Below are 23983 nucleotides of genomic sequence, written 5' to 3'. Positions count from 1 at the left end.
CACTTACCCAGCAATACAAACAACACCACTAACCAGTGAAAGGATTGAATCAAAGATCTCTACCTTTTTATTCCCAGACCAGTTTTCTACAACATCACATTATTTATATGTAATGCTTTTAGGGTGGCTCAAGTGCTGTTTTCAAAACCACATGGCGAGGTTTCCATATCACAGATATGCTATGAACGCTGTCAAAATATCTAACTAATTCATTATAAGGGCCTATATTTGAGTACTTCTGGCATTTATTTGCTTGTTTGTCTTTCTATTTGCTTATACTCAGAGTCAGGACTAGTGGCTTCCTTAAAAGATGTTAGATAGCTTATATTAAAAACATCAATAGCAATGTTCAAAGAGCAAAACAATATGAAGGGAAAGATAAATGTCCTAAATAAATCAGGATTATATCATTACATGTTGTAAGCACGAAGCTCACAATCGGCTTTCTTGAGTAAGAGGACAGTAACTGGGTAGATGACGTTGTTTCTTAACTTAGATTCACCAAGGGAAATATTTATTGTTTTCCATTTTCATGATCTCCAGGTTCTAAAAGAGTTTCTCCTCCAATCTCATTTATTAAAGGATATTTTGAACGGCTGCATCACAGATAGATGAATACCTTATTGAAATATTACAAACAAGATACAGATTGCAACTGCTATGGTCAATGACTTCAGGGTGCAATTATCAGAAAAAAGGTTTCGTTTTCTGAGTATCCACCGAGCTCCAGTCAGGGCACTAACAGCAGCCCTTTAAATACAGTAGAAATGTATTCCTCATAACATCTTACACAGTAAATATTACACGATCGCTGTTAAACAGAAGGAAAAAAAAAATTTAGCAACTTACTCAAGGCCACCAAAGTTGGTAAATGAGAGAGCTGAGATTTGGGCCTGCCAACTCCAAAACAAGTGATTTGATATATTCATATTATACTATCTCTCTCTGGGGGAATTAGAGTTTTACAAGTGAGAAGAGTTTTTAAGGTCCTAAATCTTACAAGGAATATATCACATGCATGTTTATGAGAGAGCTACTGGTCTCACAGTTGGTGATGGGATGGGAGGTCTATGAAAGAACTATGCAGTAGTAATTCACTGTGTTCATTGAAGGCTGATCCATTGAGTTCTAGAGAGATCTGGGAAAGATGCAAAGGTGAGCCAGACATGGGCCTTCTAAGAGTTTCCTCAGGTAAGGAGAAAAGATGAGTCACAAATTATCAACCAGCATATGCAAGTTACGTGAGGCCAGATGTCATTTCTGATGCACAGAACAAGATTCTGGGAGATAGCTGGAGTCAGGCTGACCATATCTTCTCAGATATTGCACTTCCCTGCTGCTGCAGCTGATGATACCAATGCTGTTGATGCCACTGCTACCAATGATTCAGAGTCCAAGGCCCACCTAGAGAAGCCCCCACCTTGCCTGTGTTCCCAAGCCCAGGAACGACTTAACCCTGTCAACCCAGTCCCTACTGAAATCTGCCCTTTCTTGAAGAATGGCCTTCTGCATTCCGTTAGGCAAGAAACTAGCAGCTCTCAAAAGTGAATCGACAGAACCTAGAAAATGTGGCCCAGGAAACAGGGGAAGCCTAGAAGCAGAACTGGTGACCTCCAAAAGGCCAAAGAAAAATGTTCCTTACACAAATGAAGAAAGAAAAACATTTCCTACTTTCTGTTTCCAGATGACCATCTGTCCTGCATCCCATCAGGTCTGTTTTGAGGTAAACAGCTCAGGGAGGCCAGCTTAGTAATCCATTATTAACCCTGTTACCAATTGTAGAAGCAGCGAATTAGCTCCATCCCTCAAGGTTTTCCTGAGAGGAGGGTACTCTGAAAGGACCAAGGAGAATGCCAGGGGCTTGGACCAATGTCTGATGCAGAAGGTCTAGATTTGAAAGTCTCAGGTATATGCCAAGAGGCCCAGTTACCTAAGCCAGACAGTGTCAAGGCCACACAGATGACACTCACACGCCCATGCTGCAATCTCACCTGTTTTCCTGTACCAACTCAATCCAGATTTGAAAAGGGAACATTTTTCAAGCATATTATAAATATACAGTGTAAGCATTTCAGATGTCAGAGCCTCCAAAGAACCTTAGAAACCAACATAAGGACAAAAGAGTGAAGTGCAGGTAGGCAGAGGGGTCCATGTTACTTGGCTAGTAAAGGTAAGCCTTAGCTTTTCCTGACTCAAGACACAGAGAGATGACTCTTCCCTGCTGCAGAGTAATCAATTATTTACTTGTTTGCTACATACTTTAAATGGAATGCTATTTGAGAAACAGGACCATTCATTAAATTATTCAACAAACATCTATTGTTCTTAGCAGCAGCTAAAAAACCGAAGGCAAGAAAGTAAAGTAGCAACTCTACAGGGACTATCAGTGGATAGTAGATACAAACCATTGCGCATACCTCTTGTCCCATAGTAAGTGCTGAATAAATGGCAGTCTCTATAAAAGTATTCCTCTAGTGAGGTAGAAATAAGATGAAATGTGCTAAGTGTTGTGAAAAATATCAACAAGGGACTAAGAATAACAGTGAGTGATCCACTTGAGACAAGGGTAGTCAGAGAAAGGGAACTCTTCTGAAGAGAGGACATCTGCAATGAGTCCTAGAGCGTACCCTGAAAAAGAAATACCAGTGAGGGCACTCCAGGCATAGCGGACTTTGTGCATGTAGGCTTGGTGTTGGGAAAGGGCTTGATGTGTTGGAGAAACAGGCAAAAGCCACCTAAGGATAGGGTTGACACTATTCTAGCAGAAATGTATACTGAGCTGTATCACTCAAGGCCCTGCTGGTTATGGTCAAATGTTTGGATCTTGTTTTTAAGGACCATGACAAGCAACGGAAGGGTTTCTCAAGATGGATGTAACGTGATTCTATTTTCATCTGAAGGCATTTCTGGGACAGCAAGTTTACTCTTTCAGCACCCAGCACACAGCTAAAGCCACTCCTCCAACCATCCAGGCTGGGGGCGGGGGGAAACCCCTTATTCCATTCTAACACTTTCTCCTTGGATCTCCTGCCTGGCCTAAATGCTCCCCCCACCAAAAAAAGCCCCATAAACTCACTGAAGTGTTGCCAACAGACTTTGCCAGAGAGTTGGGAGAACGGATGCTATTTTATTTTTATAAGAGGACACAAAATAACAAAACAAAGCCACTCCCTTGTCTCTGATTGAAATTTCTTGCTTTCTCTTCCACTACTTTCTGTTGGTCCACAGTGTGAGTTAATTATCTTTGCTCTTTACTCTGTCACCATTTCTTTCCCAAAACACCATGAGCATGTGTATATGACTATGCACAATAACGAACACTGTAAATTGTTATTGATCCCAGAAGGTTGAGAATTATAAATAAGGAAAATTTGTCCTCTGCCTACATTTCTTAAAAGAACCTTTTATGAGACACAAAAGGGTTTTGTTCAAACACGAAAGGAGCTCTCCGGACACTCGAGACCTCATGTTGGGCCCCAGGCCACCAGGTAGTGATGCAACAAAACTGCAGAACCAAAGCCAAAAAGACCTCCCTGCTGCCCCTGCCTGGGCTCCCTTCCTCATTTCTCAGCCCACATCTTGTCTGCATCAAGCTCAGTTTGCTCTATAGTTTTCAGCCACTATTGTTTTCAGCAGCCAGAATTCTCAGCCTACAGAGAAAGTCCCCTTTGTCCTCCATCCATGATTTAATTTACTTTCTCCTGAACGCTCCATTCACTCATTTTTGGGGCCAAGAGGTCTCACAATGGTACAAGACTCTGAATTTGAATATCCCTGTGTTTCTACTTTTTGGAAATTTGCCTAGCTCAGCCACTGGATAGTCCCAGAATTTGGTTTTACCTTAGAGAAAATCTTTATTACTCACAATTTCTTCCAACATTTCTAACTACTGTGACAGATTATCCCCTGGATTCCTATATTTTCATCTCTTTGATAATATGCTCATGTGTATATAAGTATGTTCATGGAAAGGTATATTATGAAAAGATTATCCACACATTTCAAACTTTCTGTACCAAATGAAACATCTTTTAATTCCATTTTCCATGAGCATTTTTGAAGTCCACCTGTACACACACACAGGTGTATACATGTACACACCCTTTTCACTGATAATCAGTAAAATTTGTGTTATTTTTCAAATTTGATAGCATTCCTAGGGATATGTCTCTGCTATACTCCCCAGCTTTTAGAAGGCTGCATTTAACTGCAACCACTGTTGTCTTTCTCTCTTAAATGTGCCACTGCTGGCAATCCCTGATCCTCCATTACCAAGATCCCCAAGACAGTGTGACCAACTGACTTCCTATGCTTTCGTCCTTCTGTTCCCACATATAAATGTTCATGTACGGAAATGCATCAAACTTACTAGAATATTAACAGCCTACACTTGCCCACCAAGTAATATGAATGCAAAGAAATGCCAATTACTAATAGAAAACATGTAAGCAATTAATGAGAAAGCACTAGGGAAAAAACTATTCCATGTGCTCTTTGGACAGTTTCAAGAGCAAGACAATATTGCTGGCAGACTACGGCTTACCTAAATGTATTAAACTCCACCACCTTTGTGTGATCAGAGTCAGCAGCTGCAAATACCTGCTTGATCTCTTTGGACCTCGGTTCTAGTTCTTTCATCTTTTTAAGAGCCAATTCAAGGTTGCTATAAGGAAACTAGAAGAGAGAAAGAAAAAGACAAATTTAAATATGTCTGAGATTTGAGGGACCCAAATCTTTCTCACAGCCAGCCAAAAGACCATGGTGGCTGGATATGTGTCTCCATACCGCAATGAGAAGACATGGCTAGCTTTAGATCATCTCAGTCAAGGTTTCAGGGCAATGATCGATATTAACATAGGTCTGAGAGGGCTTAAGGGACAGCAGGTGACAGAGATCAGAGACCAATCCTTGGGCTTCCACATCGACTCCTCCTTGTAACCCTTGGCCATTGGCTTGGTATGTTGAGGGACCATAGTAGAAATAATGAGGATTCCAAATTGCATCCATGAACCTCTGTTCTCTCTAGATCTTCACAATGGCATTCCTTGGAATTATTGGCCACTAGGTGATGCAATGATCAGAGCAAGGCTACCTTTCAAAGATCCACATAGGTGCTGTAATCCCTGTACAGCCCACTGTTCCTGTCTCCTACCCTGTGCTTACCTTTTAGATTTAGTAAGAATACTCCTTATTCAATCTGGGAAAGCATAATATTGTAAATAATTACAGCTAAGAGATCAAAAATGAGAAGATGAAATTTTTGACTAAAATGTTGATGGTAATTTTCTATAAAGCTCCCTCTCTTCCACCCGCAAATGATTCAGGTGGTTTGGCACCAACCGCAGCCCCCATTCCCTCTGGCTTTTTCTATTTCCTTTCATCTATTTCTATGATAGGTTCTATTAGCTCTTTTGAAAAGACTCTTCAAGCTGATATTAAAGTGTATATTAATCTTTCTCTGCATAGAATCGTATTGTTAAGAGTAGTCTCTTTAAAAAAACACACACATTTTCCACTTGGGATGCTGATACCAGATAATGTGCTACTCTGCTTTTATCAGTCTCAAAGGAGAAAAGCCCTTTATATGTTAAAACATGTATGTATTATATACAGATGCTCCTCAACTTCTGGCAGGATTATGTGCTCTAAACCCCACTTTAAGTTGAAAATGCACTTAATACAGCCAATCTAGCAAACATCCTGGTTTAGTAATCATGAGGCGACTGGGAGCTGTGTTCATTGTCTGCCCAGCCTAACAAGGAATATTTGATCGCACACAGCACTAGCCCAGGAACCAGTCCAAATTCGATATTCAAAGCCTCACTAGGTACTGAATGAGTACTGCTTTAGCACTGTCGTACCCAAAACAGTGTAAGCTCAGCCACCCTGAGGCCCATTGGTATATCTTGTATTAAGGTAAAGGTCCACCCTCTGGAAATAGAACCCAAATTGGTAATAATGTCCCACTGACCGAGCTTGCTATTGGACACATAAGCATAGCTGGTATTCACAGTAGCTCTAGGAAACAGGCACTGCTGTAACTTCCATTTCAACATGAGGAACTGAATATCCAAGAAGATACTGTGAACCCAGGTTTCCAAACCAGGCCCGTTGGTTTCCAGAATCTAACATCCAGATTACTAAGCTTCTTGTCTAGATTCAGTGTTTTCCAAAAAGTCGTTGGTTCGTGATTTTATGATAATGTGAATGCCTAACACTATAACTGGAGAGATGGGGTGGCAGCCACGAAGGCACTGTTCAGGCCCCCTTGTCAAGAGAGACCCTGCAGAGCACAGCATTGTTAGCTAACTGCCTCCACTGCCAGACCTTCCGGATGCACACAGAGTTCATGCACAGTGCCCTGCCAAGGCTGTACTCACTCCGGGCGGTTCCCACTCAATGGCTGAACACAAAGGCTGTGTGTGTGTGTGTGTGTGTGTGTGTGTGTGTGTGTGTGTGTGTGTGTTTGTGTGTGTGTGACAGAGAGAGAGAGAGAAAACACTAGAGCTGGACCACTCCTGCTTGACCTGGGACCTCTTTGATGGGCAAGCTGTGCTCTGGGTTTCCCTATCAACCTGGCCAGGGACTCTCAGAACTGGGCTGCCAGCTGAAGCTCTTCCCACTCCTCTCTTCCCCTCCTCTTTCCACAGGGATCAGATTTGCATCACATTCTGAAGACCTCCCAACCCTGAACTCTATGGGCCTCCTCAATCCTTTAGAAGCATTTTGCCCAATGCATCTCTTGTATATCCAGTTTTGTCTTAGCATCTGCCTCTGAGAGAATCCAAATGGATAGAGAAGATGTGCTATACACCAAGAGATTGATCTTAGAAGTTTAGTAACCTGAGTATTTTATAGATAGATGAGACTAAATTGGTGTTGTATGTATATAAATGTACCTAAGTAACATCACTTCCAGGTAGACTTCTAAAATAAATGCTTTCCAGATAGATTTTTCAATATTAGACAGTGACTGCCAAATATACATATCTGCACACCGAATGAGTCTACATTTAACATCAAGATTTTTATCAGTGTATTCTTTTTCCTGATCAGCATTGCTATAATAGCACTTTTAGTAACAGTGCCCATCTGCCATCCTGTTTTAGATTTTAAAAAATCTCTGAGCTCACTGCTGCTAGTCTCTCCTTAAGCTCTTACTTGGGCCTTCAGATGGGCACTCAGAGGAAGTTGCAGCCCCAGCAACTATCAGATTCCCTTGGGGTTCTGTTTGTTCAGGTCTCAGCCTTCTCTGTTGGCCTTTGCCAATTAACTGGGATGGCACAGTGTGTGACACCAGATTTTCTTCCCTTCTTGTAGTGGTTAAACTTCTTTTGAACACATTGTTAGTGTCAGCAGAAAAACCAGGAAACTTGATTCAGCTCTGGGCCTGCCTCCTGCCTGTGTCTGGAATCGGTGATGCTGAGCAGTGGAGAGTCCAGCATATAAACAGAATAGACAAGGACCTGGCCTCTGTGATGAGACCTGTGGCCAAGTTGCACGAATCCATTATTCATGCCCACATGTGTGAATGCACAATGTAAAACCAGTGGCAAGATGAACAAAAAAAAAGGCTCCAGAGAAAGAAAAACACACATTGCAGAAGGCTGGCGGGCAAGTCAAGATTATGCAAAGTAAATTTACCCTATCTGAATTCTTCTCCATGTACTTTAAGGTGAACTCATCAGCATTGAGCAACTTAAATAGGTAGCCATTCACATTCACTGTGACGCCAATATACAGCTCCTCAGACTTGATGTAAACTGATGGTTCACTTTTAAAGACTTCCTGTCCAGGCTTCTTAACACGACTTCTTTTCAAGAACATTCCACCAGTAAACCCTATAGAAAATGAGAAAAGTTCATGGGTAAGTTTATGCTTTAAATAAACAAACAGTATATGACTTGCCTTTGAAGTTACTTTATTCTCAAATACAGGTTATGCAACTTACCTGTGAAGTTAGCACACTTAAGGGAAGAATGAGAATAGTAGGTGAAAACATAAAATTTCTCAGGAAAGTGTGTTTAAGCAAACAATGGTATGGCATTCCTTTCTTTTCTTTTCTTTTCTCTCTCTTCCCCTAGCAATCCACTTAGCAAAAACCTGCTACACACGCCCTGCTATACAATAGCACACTGGGCATGTGGGACATCAGAAAGACTCATTTGGTGAGCATGCTTTGAACAGTGCCAGTTAGAAAATTCCTCACTTGTGCCTATTGTGACATACAAATTCAATGCAAGATGCTCCTCTTTATAATAAGGGATTACTTAAATTTTTGGAGATAACTATAGGAGGTCCCTTGATAAAATGTCTTCAATTATTTAATTCATGTCTCATTTTTCTTACTCCCAGAATTCTCAGTATTTGTTTTCCTGCAGACATTGTTTGTTTGTTTGTTTGTTTGTTTCTTGGTTTTTTTGTTTTTGTTTTTTGACCTCTTGGAAAACGATGAGCAAAGGCAGATGCGGTATCCCAGAATGTTCTGATTAGGACTGAAATCTACAAACCTGTGAACACAGAAGGATACCACAATGGGCTTCTGTAGTCAGGTTCAGCATACTCTTACCATCACATGCAGAAACCATAGGTGGTGCAGACTTAGGCCTTGAAACCAAATACAGCTGCATTGCTACCATGGCTCTGTCACTTACTTGCTGCAAAAATCTTAAGGAGTTATCTGATTTCTCTGAATGTTTATGAATTCTCATCAGTGAAATGGGAATAAATTGGGGAGTCGTGCATATGTTTACTCAGGTAGTTAAGACGCTGTTTCAGATACCCACATCCCATATCAGAGTGCCTGGTTCAACTCCTGGGTCTGCTCTGGATCAAATTTCCTGCTAACATTCACCCTGAAGGGCAGCACATTATGGCTCGAGTGAACCAGTGGATGGAAGCTTTCTATCTGTCTGTCTCTGTGCCTTTCTCTGTCTCTTAAAATGTGTGGGTGACACGAAAATATACTCAACTTGCTTGCTGTGAGGGATGTAACTGAAAGAAGGCTCCAGCTGCTGTGCTGTGAGATCCACCGTTGGGCATGTGCCAAGGCCATGTTGTTTCCCACAGGCTGCAGTCACCAAATGACTGAGCAAGGCAGAGATACTAAGGCCCATTCCTATAAGACAATGGCTCCTCCAACTAACAGCTTTGGCTTAAGTACTCCCCATCAGTCTTGTGAAAATGGCCAGACCCATACTGCAGTCTGATGGGTTTCCTGGCCTCCTCCGCTCCTTCCACATTGTCTCTCCAGCATTTACCCTAATGAATCTGTTGCACATTTGATTCTCTCTGGGATTTGCTTCTTTGAAAGACCTGTACTAACAAAAAATCTTATCTCAGCACATTTTTTATGAGGATAATGGTCAGCCATGGCTGCTACTATTACTTATAAGCTTGTAGTTGACTACTTTCATTTTATGCATGTTTCAGTTTGGTTAGCCATGTGTTCCTCATTCCGGACACACAGAGCTGATTTTTTGGCCATTACAAGCATGGTTTATATTCATTCCTGTTTAATTTCATATTTTAAGATTTCATCCACTATTCAAATCACTGTGGAACTTTAGTTGTACAAATTATTCCTTATTGACTGGCATGCTGAGTGGCTCCTACCAGCTCACAGGAGCTGACTGTTAAATTTTCAGAGATTCTGCAAGCCAGTTCTTAAACTGTTGGCTTCTGATTATTGGCCATCATTGGTGTGTTCACACCATGGAAATTGGCAAAAAGTACAAATTAGAACCTTTATTATTTTTTTCAAAGAGCCAGTTAACCAGAACATCACAGATAATTCTTCACAGATACTTTTTTCTTCAAAACAAATAAAAGTTCTAAATATGTTGAGGCAAAGAATGGAAACTGATAGTTCCATAATCTGGTAAGTCAATTGCTTTCCTCAGTAGTGGTCATGGTATCAGCACATAGCAGAGGGTATTTCAACCTTAACAGAGAGAAGGGACAGAGAAAGATGAATCCTAAAGAATAAATTTTTGAAAGATTTATTATTTATTTTTTCTTGAAAATCAGTGACACACAGAGAGAAAGATAGAAATCTTCTATCCATTATTTCATCCCCCAAATGGCCCCAAAGGCCAGAGCCAAACCAGTCCAAAGTTAGGAGCCAGGAACTTCTTCTGGGTCTCCCACTTGGGTGCAGGGGCCAAAGCCCTTGAGCCATCTGTTGTTGCTTTCCCAGGCCATTAAGCAGAGAGCTGGTTTGTAAGTGGAGCAAGAGGGACTAGAAGTCATGCCAAAATGGGATGATGGTGCCACAGGAAGAGGATTAGCCTGCTACATCACTGTGCAGATCCCTGCAGATTAAATTTGTATAACTGGGATTCCTGTCTTAGAGTCAAATGAAAATTTTGTAAGGAAGACTATCAAGAGTACAGACTTCCTCCGCACTTCCTGGGTATGAGAGTGGTAGTTGCCAAAGCATGATCTTGATACCCACAGAGATGCCTCAGAGGCCACAGAACAGGGGGGAATAGCAAAAATGAGGGAGCAACAGGTAAACTGCCACTTGGGACACTAGCATCCCCTATTAATTTCAGTGCTGGTTTGAGTACTCAAAGTGGTATTGAGTGCTGGTCTGAGTATCAGTACCCCTATTTTCAATCCAGCTTCCTGCTACTGCATCCTGGGAGACAGCAGATGAGGGTCTTAGTGCTCACGTTCTCGTTACCCACTTGGAAGAGCTGGTTACTAGAAGCTTCTGCACTGAACTTGGCCCAGCCCTGGGCTGTTAGGGGCATTTGGGCAGTGAACCAGTGGATGAAATATCAATCAGTTCCAACCCCCTCTGATACCACCTTGCAACTTAATGAAAATAAGCAAATAAATAAAACCAAACAACAACACAGAGATTTCCTCAGTCTCTCATCACTAATTTGATTATAACTGTTCCTTTTTCTTTTATCATTTCCCATTTAGGAAACCTTTGTAAAAAAGATCTCCACTGATTTAAAACAAGAAGGTCATTACCACACATCATCGATTTTATAAAATCAGATCATATTCCCATTTTAAACAGGAAGAGACAATCCAATGCTCTGAGAGTTGTATCTCTTACCTGAATTCCTCTCTAAAGGTTCAAACACTGAAATGGTGTCATCACCGAGATAATATGCAAGAACAAATATCCTATCATCTTCAGGAATTCTGTCTGTCTCTAGCTTTGCAAAAAACCGGAGTGTATTGCTTATGTTGCCATAGCTAAATGGAAGGGAAATGAGGGTTACATAAGTAGACAAGCAGATTTTCACATCATATGTAATTTTTAAAAACCTGGAAAAGGTATGCTACTGTTTAATATAGTGACATAAACTCTCCAAAGTAAAGAGTTTTACCATCTTTTCATGGTTCTAAATCTAAATGCAGACAGGTTTTTTTTTCTCAATATATTAAAATACCCCTTCTTCTTTACATATTCTGGATAACACACTGTAGAAATTCACCCAAAACAAATGTCATTAACACACTGCTCAAGCCAGGAAAATTAGCTGGTTGGTCTCAAGTCACATGGCTAATCAACAAGTACAGTAATTATGTCAGAGACAAGCACAAGTACCTACCTGTGTGGCCTAAACAATCCAGAGGACATGCACTATCTACACTAGGGGCCACCTTCCTGCCTCGTTATCTTCTGTCTCCAGCCCATCCAATGCCTTACTTGAGATCCCCAGAGTCCCCTTCTGAGCAAAAATTCACTTTTCCCTTTTGGATGCTACAATAAGTATTACAGATTTATTTATCTCTCTCTCTCTCTATTTGTCATAGCACTTATCACTGATATTCTGTAAGTAGTCACTGTGAGTCTATTTTTCAGAGACAAAGGACTTGTGTCTTATTATCTAATATCAAATACAAAAATTTGTATGCTGTAAACACATAACAAATGTTTATATAAAGTTGTTATAAGACCCATGTAGACTGGAATTTTCACTTAGAATTCTATGTATGAATAGTCTAGTAGGTTGAGATGCAGCAAATTCTAGAATGAGATGCTTTCAAAGTTGACTGCTTGGTTCCTGAGAAATTTACTCATGATTTGTCAGCAGGAGCATGTCTGCAGACATCAGCTAGTGAACAATGGACAACTAACAATAAACCTTTGGATATGTCTTTGACGATCAAAACCATTACCGCAGGGACCAACACTGTGGCACAGAGAATTAAGCCACTGTTTTTGTGACTCCAGCATCCTGTATGAGCTTCGACTGGAATCCCAGCTACTCCACTTCCAATCTAGCTCCCTGCTACAGAACCTGGGAAAGTAGCAGAAGATGGATCAAGTACTTGGGTCCCTGCCACCCACACGGGAGTCTTGGATCAAGATCCCAGCTCATGGCTTCAGCCTTGCCTAATGCTGGCCAATGTAGAAATCTGGGGAGTAAACAGCTGACGGAAGATCCCTCTCTTTCTCTGTGAATCTCAATTTCAAAATAAATAAGCCTTTAAAAAAATCTTTAGACAAGCAGCTCACAAAATTTATTGTGTATAAAATCACCTGGACAGCTTGTTAAGTGTATAGAATCCAGAATTCTACTCCCAGACCTCTGCATTCAGAGTAGCCTCTTACCTGAGCTTTACTTTCACCATTACCCTTCTATAGCTTATTCCCAACACTGCACTGGAGTTACTCTTTTTGCTTGTTTGTTTGTTATACTTCTTATTGTTACTATCATTTTATGATACAGTTCCATAGGCCCTGGGATCTCCCTTATACCCTCCCTAATTTCCCTCCCCCACCCAGTTCCCCTGTATTATTACTATAGTATAGTTCTTTATAAACAGTCATATGTCCATCATTGAGGACATGGACAATGGCAAAGAGTCCAGCATCCTACTGTCAAGATTTAGTTAACAGTTTTATTGGCAGTCTGTCTCTGATCTGGAAGTAGAGGTGCATGCTGCATTGTATCCTCACATCTGGATGGGATAGTCTCCATTACACAGTTACTATACATCCCCTTAAATGAAAAGCCACAATATAAAATCAACAACAGGAAGAAAAACAGAAATTTTCAATGCTATGATGTTAAATAACATGCTACTGGATATGTTAGTCCCCATGGAGTGAGTCTTTTAACATATAAATGAGGTCAAGTCACTTCTCTGCCTAAATCCCCAAGTAGATCCCCTTATCAAAGTCATAAGAATTCTCATGATAATCTATCAGGTTCTCTGTGTTTGCCCTCATTACCACTTGCTACAGTTTGGATGTGGTGTGCCTCCAAAAGTTTTATACATTAGAAGTTTAGGTCTCAGTGTGAAGAGGCAGTAGGACCTTTAAGATGGTGGATCTAGTAGGAGGCAATTAGATCATCCAGATACTGTCCTTGGGAGGGATTAAATTAATTCTCCAGCTAGTTTTTAAGGGAGTGTTGCAAAGGTGAGCATAACCTCTCCCCACTCTCTAGCTTTCCCTTACACACATGATGCCTCCATGATGTCCTCCACTGTGATGTAAGGAAGTCAAGGAGAATTCTCACAAGAGGCCAAAATAATGAGCCCACCCAATTTTGGACTTGCAAGCTTTAAAACTGTGGACTAGAGAAACCACTTTTCTTTATGCATTAGTGCAGCCTCAGATATTTTGTTACAATCACAGAAAATGGACCAACAAACACCTCTCACCCTACCTCTGTGTACTCTGCCCTATACTCATTTGCTCTATTTAGTGTTGCCCTCTTGGATGTTCTAGCACAATGCCAACCATGGTTCTTGCTCAGGGCCAATACACGGACTGTGCCTTCTACCAATAACGTATTTCCTCTCCTCAGTAGGATACATCCAAACCACACTATTTAAATCACAACTATGAACGGTTCACAGCCCCATATTCCCTTCTTCTCCTTACAGCATCTTAAAATACATTTTTTATTTTCCCCATGGTGCTTAACATCTTCTATATACTATACAATATACTTGCATATTACCTTTATCATTTATTGTCTCCCCCCTGCAATTATAACCTGAGTTATATTAGGAAAGACTGGTCTGTCTTATTCATGGATTTATCCCAGGCACACAGCAGGTGGACAGCAAATATTGTTGACTAAGAAACAAATGGTTCACTCCAGGCTATGCATCTACTAAGAAACCTCAAAAACATCTAGAGATATAGAGTCTTGCAGTTGGACAACACATGAATGCCTATTTTTACTGATGGGAAGATATTTTAAAAGGGAATAAATGACTGAAAGAGACAGCAGATGGACATTACCTGAAGCCAATGATATATTAAGACCAAATTATGAATATATGGATTTTATACAGCTGTGAATAGAACATGTGCAGGATAATAACTTTCATTGCAGGCAATCATCCATCTCCTCTATCCATCAGTAACAACTGGATTAGTGAATGTGTATTCTATTTACTGTCCTCATTTATTTATCCATTCTTTCTCTTATTACACAAAATATTTATTGGGTCCCAAGTATAGTGGCCAGTATTGCTCAAACATCAAGGGAAGCAATAAATTCCTCACAGAGCTTTTGGTCTCAGGGAGCCTGCAAATTACATAACTGAAGAACAACTGTGAACTGTAATAAAGTACCAAATTTGTGGCAAGGAGGATGACTTCCAGCAGTCAGATTTCATTGGCTTCAAACCCTAGTTTCATAAAAGTCAGTTGTGTGGGCCTGCGTAAGTTGCATAGCCTCTCTGAGCCACGTTCCCTAGTTTCTTGATGTGAAGACTAGATGTAACATAATTTACTTTCCAAGATTGCTTTGAGAATTAGATGACATCAAGTGTTATCAAGTAGTTAACATATAGTAACCAATAACTGCTTATTACTAGCAGTAATCCTATTGTTAGAGGAATGGGCAGCAGAGTATTACAACCACACGGAGAATGAAATAACTAATTCAGTCTGATTAAGTGAGGTTCTTGAAAGTCAGACGAGACAATCTGCCTGCCGGATCATCACAATAATGCTTACCCAGACAACACAGATCTTCACACCTGTCAGAAAACATCATGGTCAATCAGCATTAACTTCATCACAACTTTAGTACCCTGTGAATTTTTTGGATAGCAATATACACAATCACCTGTTGTGGACAACTTTGTGTCTCATCTCACCATTTTCTTACTTGTATTAGCAAACTATTATTTGAGTGCTTTTTGAGATTATCTTCCTTAGACTCTCACAGTTTTAAAACCTTGGGTTAGTCAAACTCAAGTATATATCTCCTGCTGAATGCATGAGTTACTATGGAAACAAGGACACTGTGTAGTAGGAGTTTGAGGGAAGCATATTCCTGACATAGAACCACCAATTGGACAAAAAGAAATGATTTCTGCCTGTACCACCATCCTTCAGCCCCAACCAGCATAGCAAGAATACAGAGCATTATCTGCAGGCAGTTTTCTAGGGGTAGGTTTACATAATTTAGACAGAGTAAGTCAAGTGCCCACAAAGAGCTGCTCTCTCCTGGGTTTCAGAAGCAACACCCTGGATAATATTTCATCTTGTTTACTTATAAGAGAACTTCCCTTTCCTTTCACAATAGGGATATTCTTCCGGCACACCTCCTTCTGGTGGCTGCCCTGAAAAACAGCATATAAGTATAAAAGAGTGTCTATCAAAAGTCCTACCCTTGGAACCTCACTGTGAACAGTTATCAAGAAGACAGGATGAAGCAGAAGTTCATGTCATTCTGACACAATTAAAATCAGTGGTTCTCAAAATCTGATATGCCTCAGAATCCCCCAGCAGGGTGGAAGATGGAGGGGTTGGGAGAAGTTCCGAGAAAACAGAATGCTGGATCCCCTCACAGAGCTTCTGTCTCGGTGGGTCTGGGAGATGGGGCATAAGAATTAGTATTTATAACAAGTATGGGGTCTGCACTTAGAATGCATCAATCCCAAAACTTACAAAAATTCCAAGAGTCTTCAGATTACTTCTCAAAGGAGGACTCATACCATGCCAAGGCAGACTCTGAGACATCCTGTACAATTCTTAGTAAGAGATTTTCGCTATTTTTTCCAGATATCGCACAACTATTTTTCTCTTTCTTTCAAATGTCCTACAACAGTTTGACATCATTCAACTGGTCAAATGCATAATGCTGTCTTTCCCTTCTCCTTCCCTTAGTTTTAGTACACATTCCCTTTATCGTATTTCTCTAGACGATCTCCTTACCTGTTATTTCCCTCACTTAGGACTGCAATTTTCAGTCCACATCCTATTCAAGCATCTCTAACATTTCTCTACCACTTTTTTTTGCTCCAACTTCTTCATGCAGAGTTAGGTCTCCTTGCAAATTAAAAAAAAATATTTATGGACATTACCCATATTCTCTATGCATGGGGAAGATTCATTTTCCTCGTGTATTCATTAGCACACTTTTGAAGTCCATCCTCTGAAAGCATACTCACACATGAGGGTAATTTATGGATAATGAACTCAACTGAACTACTCAAATGAAAACATTAACTGCCAAATAACATTCTGAAAAACTTACAAATCTCTGAAAGTTCTATAGCAGAGGTGGCAAGCCACAGTTCAGGAGGCCAAATCCAGCTAGTTACCTGTGCTTGTAAGTAAGAATGGTTTTTACATTTTTAAGTAGCTGAAAAAAAACAAATAATATTTTTGGATATGGTAAAAATTATATGAAATTCAAAGATCAGTATCCCTAAGACAAGTTTTATTAGAACACAGTTACATATGTGTTTACATTCTGTCTGTGGCTGGTTTCATGCCACAGCAGCAGATCTGAGTGGTTATGACAGGTTCCGTATGGCCCACAAAGCCAGTAGTATTTATAGTCTGACCCTTTAAGGGAAAGACTGCTGACCCTTTCCTCATTATCAGTTCCAAGGACCATCTTAAGGAGATGGACAAATAAAGAGACAACATGGACTGACGATGGTATGGGTCCTTTGGATAATACATGAAAATAAGTTCTCAATAAGGACCTGTTAAGATTAGCATGTTAATCAACTTAAATAAAAACTGTAACATGTTACAGGACTAGGGATCAGATGAGCTGTGTGACATCTGTTTCATCACAAGGACTATGTTATAAACCCCATCACATCTGTGAAAGATCAGACTAGAATACTGGTTCCCTCAAGCACCTGTCTCCTTCCATTGACTTCAAGAAGTTCTTCCGAGGAGGTGTTGGTATGAGACCTATGCAAGAACGGAGCGAATCCTCTTCAGAACCAAAGCCGGTGTAAGGTGGATATTTCCTCTCTATTTTTGGAGCAGGGGGAGGCTTGCATGAAACCGAAGCAAACTCTTCTGTAACAAAACAAAGGCAAACAAAACATCAATATTTTTTTGACCTGATTAGGGCTGCTTTGAAAGGCTTGTTATGATTTCAAGATGAACATGGAGACCTTTGTAGACTATTTTAAACTCTTTCAAACAAAACATGGTGAAAGACTGTGAGAATAGGCTTCAATCATGTTTACAAAAACCACAAAACTCACTTAATAATCACCATTGGTTCAAAAGAAAAAAGAATCTATGTCAAATAAGTAAACATTTACCTTTTGTCATAACATTCCTATTTCTGAATATTTTTTGTTCTCTGATTTTTCCAAAGGTCTGAAAATTCCAGCTTGAAACTTTATGGCACCCATTCCTATTTTAACCTGTAACTTAGCCCTCACCTATCTTCAGTCAACATTCACGAATACAATTCTTTTCCAAACAAGACTGACTCCTGTTTATTTTACCTTTCACCTTCTCCATATGCCATCTTGTCTTCTTTATGTATTTTTAACCCCTTCTTTACCTCCCACTTAATTCTAGACCATGAATCTTAAACATCCAGTTCAAAAACAAACACAAAAACAAAACTTCTTTCTTTTTATGAACCACTGTTAGAGTCTGTTCTTGCTACTACCACTCAAGACAGGACTGCAACTATACACAAATATGACAGAGCAGAGTAAAACAAAACAAAAACAAGAAAATAAACAAAAAACTTTGAAAATTGCCAACTGCCAAGTTGCTCAAAGGCAGTGAGTGGCAAGCAGTCAATACTAATCATTTTATTTATTTCCTTGCTATCAGTGAGGACGAAGACATGGAAAAGAGAGCTGGGGACATATTTACAATGCCCGAGGAGCGTTTATGTACTTATTTGTGAGGCTGTACAATCTCTGGGAAGCAGCTATGCTTTCAGGAGCAAATAACACAATGACCAGATCCTGTTTGCCCCACCACAAATGACAAAGAAGATAGATCTTTCCTAAAACCTAATTAATCCCAAAGAATTCACTTTCTGCTTCTGATTTCTATTGAATTCCTGACTCCTGGCCTAAGACTTAGCTGTTGCAGGGATTTGGGGAGTGAACCAGCAGATAAGAACTCTGTGTGTGTGTGTGTGTGTGTGTGTGTGTGTGTCTACTTCTCAAGTAAATTTAAAAAATGTTTTAAAAAAGCATTTCGCAGTGACTCAATGAAAAGGAGCAGCTTGCTGGTACAAAAGTAACTTAAGAGCCTCTCTTACTGCTATTCTTCTATTGATTAAAGAAAAATCTTGGTAATACAAAAGAAAGTTTAAATTTTGAAATTAGGTAGAATTGAGTGGGCTCCATCACTGCTCACTATGCCATCAAACACGTCACTATTTTGTACTTTCTTTTTTTCAGATGGAATACCATAGAGATGGCGGGAGAGCTATTTGATTATTAGAAAATTGGGGCATGAACAGTTTCCTACACCAGGGAACATATGCATACAACTCAACACACTAACCTAAGCAGTCTAACCACAGAGGACTCATATTGAATCCCAAAGTAATTAAGAATGTATTCCATACCTCCTCCCCAAATTACAGGTTTTAGAACGGAGTGTTCGTAACAGATTTAAGTAACAAAAGAACTAATTTAGAGCTTTCCTCTGCAGCCACAGTGCCATCTAGTGTATAAAAGCTGAGAACTATTCCATTTCATCATGCCTGTCTTTCATAACACCACAAACGTCTTGTTGAAACCCTGACTCAAGATCCAACTTTAAACTGCATTTTTTTTCTGAGAAACTCCTATATATTCACAGAGCGCTGGACTCACACTTGAATGACAAATTTCCCGTAATACTGCATATTTCAGGTGTTAGGAATATTTGTTGAATAAATGAAAAATTAGAAATTTTGGCACAAAGCATTTTCCAGATATCTTCTTAAACTGGTGCTCCACTAGATCTTGAGGCATTTCTTTCAAAATAGCCTGATTGTTCTAATTCCAAGCGATTTGTAAAAGTATATATACTGAATGCCTACGCATGACTGACTATATTTAAAAAAAATGTAGAGATGATTAATCTCAAAAATCAGGCTTAATGCTCCCTCAAGGTGATTTTCTATTCACCATCTCAGTTGGAAGCATTACTGAGAAAAGCCTTCAGTTACTTCAAAGTTCATCTCTTATGTGCTAGTAATCCAGATATGAATTCAGATAGATATAAACCCAAAGCTTATATAATTTTGGAGAAGCTCTTCAAGACAAATAATGCCAAATTAAGACTAAATTAGGCCAGGACCTTGGATTGGAACTACCCAAAAGGTTAGCTTCAAGGTCCAAATCCACCTCTATCTACATTCAATGCTCAGGTCACAAGGTTTTAATGAAATATTTCTTTCAATGTCAAGTAATTAGTGAATGATGTATTAGAACCACAAAATCCTTAAGAATCCTTCATATTAAATAAAGAGGAAGCCACATGCTATGGGCCAGTAGACAAGCTGAGACAGGGGTATGGTCAGGCTACCTTTACTGAAGGGTCACACTGGGCTATAATGTTAAAAACAAAATCTATGTGATCACCTTCTCCTTAAAATTTCTAAACACACAGAAGAACCTTATCTTTTTAGAAGTCAGACTGAGTTTTGCACAGGGGTAAAAATGTCTCAAAAAATATCAAAACTTCTTTTTTAAAGATTGATTTTATTATAATAATTATTGTTTTTATTGGAAAGTCAGATATACAGAGAGAAAAAGAGAGAGGAAAATCTTCCATCTACTGATTCACTCCCCAAGTGGCAACAACGGCCAGAGCTGTACTGATCTGAAGCCAGGAGCCAGGAGTTTCATCCGGGTCTCCCACACAGGTACAGGACCCCAAGGCTTTGGGTTATCCTCAACTGCTTTCCTATGCCACAAGCTGAGAGCTTGATGGGAAGCGGGGCTGCCAGGATTAGAACCGGCACCCATATGGAATCCTGGCACATGCAAGGCGAGGAATTTAGCTGCTAGGCTACCTGCGCCAGACCCTATCAAACCTTCTTCATCTACATAGACAGAAAGGTACACCAAATCTTCAATCTGCATTTTAAATTCAACTGCTAGGGAGGACTCTAGCTGTGTTGCTGGTATTTTCTCTGCTCCTTCCTTTATGCTGCACAGTAGACACACCCAGGTTTTCTACAGACTACAACTATTGACAAGGGAGGAAACGCAACCACGGCTAACAATACCACAGTGGTTGATGACACTTTAGTCCTGGTTTGGGTTGCAAGGATACGAAAACATATTATATAAAATCTGGTCAGTCTTTAATTTTCTAGGACCAAATGAATTATAAGTAAAGTCAAAGTGCCCAAGATTACCAAATTCAACAAATATTAGGAACAGTAATTTAATCCTATCAAGAAACAGGAAAAGTTAAGGTAAAGATTATCAGAGAATGTGGATTCATTCCCCTCACCCTATCATAAGGTCTACTACTTAGTTACATTAAGAATACTGTTGTAATTCAAGAAATGCTGTGTATCTGTTAGATGGGGTATTCTAACACATTATGGGGAAATAAAATAAGTTTGTGTGACTATGAAATGCATTGGAATGCACTTGCTAATTTTCTCTTCAAATGCATAATCTCATGTTGCATCACCTTTAAAGGCAAAAAATACTTTCCTTAATACATCTGCAGCATGAACAAAAGAAGAACATAGAAACAAACAGCACCAGGACTCAGCTGAAATGGATCACAGAGGATGCCTGGGTCAGGGTTCTGGAGTGGGCTAGGAGATTTACACTGCATCAGAAAATTCTCTGTAAAAGCCCCTAACATACTAATAAAATCTGTTTCCTTAAATGCAAAATTTCAGTTTTCAAAATTAAGCAGACAAACATCAACCAAAATTTGAACTTATATTCAAGAAATTTTGTGTTTTGAAACCTCCACCACATGGTTCCTATTTAGATGATCTGTCAATCTTTCATCACATTCTTTATTATTAAGGTAATCTTCAGATCCAAGTTGTGGTTTTCAATTTATTCTGAAGTCTGCTGATTCTGAATGAACATCTGTATTTATTAAAAACAAACTTTTCTGCCCAACAACCTAAGGGCAACTAGCAGCTTCTCCACAGCAGCTGCCACCTGTACATTCCCGGCTATCTCTTGTGCTGTCTCCAAAGCAAATATGTCCAATTGCATCCACTAAAGGGAACCAATTAAGCCCCTGTAGGGCCCATACATGTAGACTAATCTGACATGCAAATACAGGGAAACAAATTTCCTTAAGGAAGTCAAGAGTGAAATCTAACTTTTTCTTTCCAATCCTTTTGTGAGCTTTGTGTTCCTCAAATGCTTGGTTTCCTGCCACCCACATGGAACACATGGATGGATGGAGTTCCTGGCTCCTGGCCTCAATCTGGCCCAGCCCTAACTGTTGTGGGCATTTGAGGAGTGAACAAACTGATGAAAGAGCTCTCTGCCTCTTCCTTTGTCACTTTGCCTTTCTAGAAGATAAAATCAAGTGTTTTTTGAGGATCAGGGTTTGTATATTAGGTTTCACTTACTCCCAGAATCCTGGTACAGTAGATCTCAGTTCACCTTCTACCCTAGAAACTTCTCACACAACACAATCTCCTAAATCTACTTAAAATGCCTTATTTATTATACTGAGTGCTTAATAAACAGCTGGTTTTCAGGTTGACATAAAGTAACCTGACTGGAATGGAACTAACACCAAGAAAAGATAAGTTGGAAACCTGGTTGAACATCATGAGGAAAAGTTGAAAAGAAATTGGCCCAAAGCAATTCTCAAGATAAACCAAGTAAGTACATTAATCATGGTAAGCAAGAATTAAACAAAGAGCATTTGCGTTTCCATTTCAATTGTCTAACCAAAGTATTTATCCCCTATCACAGGTGAGGCAGAGGACACAAAGGGAAAGGGGAAGGCCCTGGAATCAGGCAGACAAACTGAACTATTAATTCATGCTTTGCTCACTGTATGACCTGGGACAAATAAGCCCCTTTAGAAAAGCCTGTTTTTGGACCCGGCATGGTGGCCTAGCAGCTAAAGTCCTCGCCTTGAACGCACCAGGATTCCATATGGATGCCGGTTCTAATCCCGCCAGCTCCACTTCCCATCCAGCTTCCTGCTTGTGGCCTGGGAAAGCAGTAGAGGATGGCCCAAAGCCTTGGGACCCTGCAGCCGCGTGGGAGACCCAGAAGAGCTCCTGGTTCCCGGCTTCAGATTGGCGTAGCATTGGCCGTTGTACTCACTTGGGGAGTGAATCAATAGATGGAAGATCTTCCTCTCTGTCTCTCCTCCTCTCTGTACATCTGCCTTTCCAATAAAAATAAATAAATCTTTTTTTAAAAAAAAGAAAAGCCTGCTTTTTCAGCTCTAAAATGAGGATAATGGACCTACTCTTAAAGAATTATTGTTAGGAATACATAAGACAAACAGTGCCTGGAAGAACGAATGTACACAATCAATGGTACCCATTATGAGCTTAGCATTTGAAACTCAAGAGTAAAATCTTGACTGGAGAATACAGAACTGAAGTTTTACAGTATTTTACAAACAGCTATATGTATCACTTACCAATTCCATATTTAGTTCTATAATAAAACTTCGTAAATTCATCACAATCACAAAGAAGCACATTCCTTCCCCACACATTGATGGTAGATCCTACAATCAGGTCAGAATCTTTGTAAAACTCTTGGTCTACTTTTGCTGGCTAAAAAAACAAATAGAAAAAAACAAATATAGCATTGGCACCATTTGTATTCTAAACAAATATAGAATTAGGTACAAAGAAAAAATTGTAAAAGTTCAATGATGTCATTTAAAATTCAATTTATAAATTCAATCAAAGGATAACCAGTTTATATTAGTATTTTAAAGCATTGTTTTAGCACCATGGTACTTGAAAAACCAATGCAATGCATGCATTACATATTCTCTAAAGTACGGCTATTGTTGATAAATAGCAGTGCAATGAATCTATTCATGCATTCATTCATTTCATTTACAATAACACAAGGGAAGAATATGTAACTTGCCCAACAGTTCAGGTTCCAGGGACGTCCCACAGGAAACAGTAATCAAATCAAGCAATGCTCCTCACCTGGCACTTATCCATTATGTAACCAGGACCTCGGTTGTTCAACAAGTTACTTATCTCTGACAAGTTACCATACATGTTGAGAACTATCCGATCTGTGATCTGGCCTGGTTGACAGACTCCAGGTGGGCCAAACTGGAAGACACAATCAAAAATAAGGTATAGCCAGATGTCTCTAAACACAAAGCTGATGTCATCCAGGGGCACACATGGGAGACACACACTGCACAGTTCTATCCAGTCCAGAGGAAGACACACAGTTTAATTACCTTTTCCTGCAGCACCACACCACTGGTGCACTAGCCGACATTCCAGGCATCCTTCAAGGCCTTAATGAGGCACCATTTTTCCCCCTCAAACCCTCCGGTTCGCCAGCTATCCAACTACTCATTTCTCTGCCAACTCAGCATCCACATACTGAAGACTGTTCCCTATTTCCCCAGTCTGAACCCCTCGGTAGTTACTTCTTGTGGTCCTCAACAGTCATCTTTTCTCATCATTATGTTATCAACTTCCATAAAAGAAATCATAACCTTTTGATATCTGTTTTCTGTTTAGCACCCTACCTGATTGTGAGCTCAGTAAATAATCTTTTGGCTGACAGAGATAATACGGCAAGGTACAAAGGGCAACAGACTATG

At 39.9% G+C, this 23983-nt stretch overlaps 1 protein-coding gene across 1 annotated transcript in view; it reads right to left on the bottom strand.

Annotated features, from left to right (window-relative positions):
• The window catches only part of EFHC2 (EF-hand domain containing 2), a 171121-nt gene that overhangs the window by 66354 nt on the left and 80784 nt on the right, over positions 1 to 23983 (bottom strand). The window contains exons 6-11 of the mRNA XM_058658995.1: positions 23346 to 23477; positions 22817 to 22955; positions 17101 to 17266; positions 11075 to 11217; positions 7645 to 7841; positions 4544 to 4674 (exon numbers count right to left, since the gene is read on the bottom strand). Coding sequence (XP_058514978.1) covers positions 4544 to 4674; positions 7645 to 7841; positions 11075 to 11217; positions 17101 to 17266; positions 22817 to 22955; positions 23346 to 23477 — 908 coding nt within the window. The remainder of the gene's footprint in view (positions 1 to 4543; positions 4675 to 7644; positions 7842 to 11074; positions 11218 to 17100; positions 17267 to 22816; positions 22956 to 23345; positions 23478 to 23983) is intronic.

This window comes from Ochotona princeps, chromosome X, assembly GCF_030435755.1.
Source record: "Ochotona princeps isolate mOchPri1 chromosome X, mOchPri1.hap1, whole genome shotgun sequence".
NCBI lineage: Eukaryota > Metazoa > Chordata > Mammalia > Lagomorpha > Ochotonidae > Ochotona > Ochotona princeps.
Note: the sequence above shows the minus strand (reverse complement) of the source record. Positions and strands in the feature narration are given on the sequence as shown.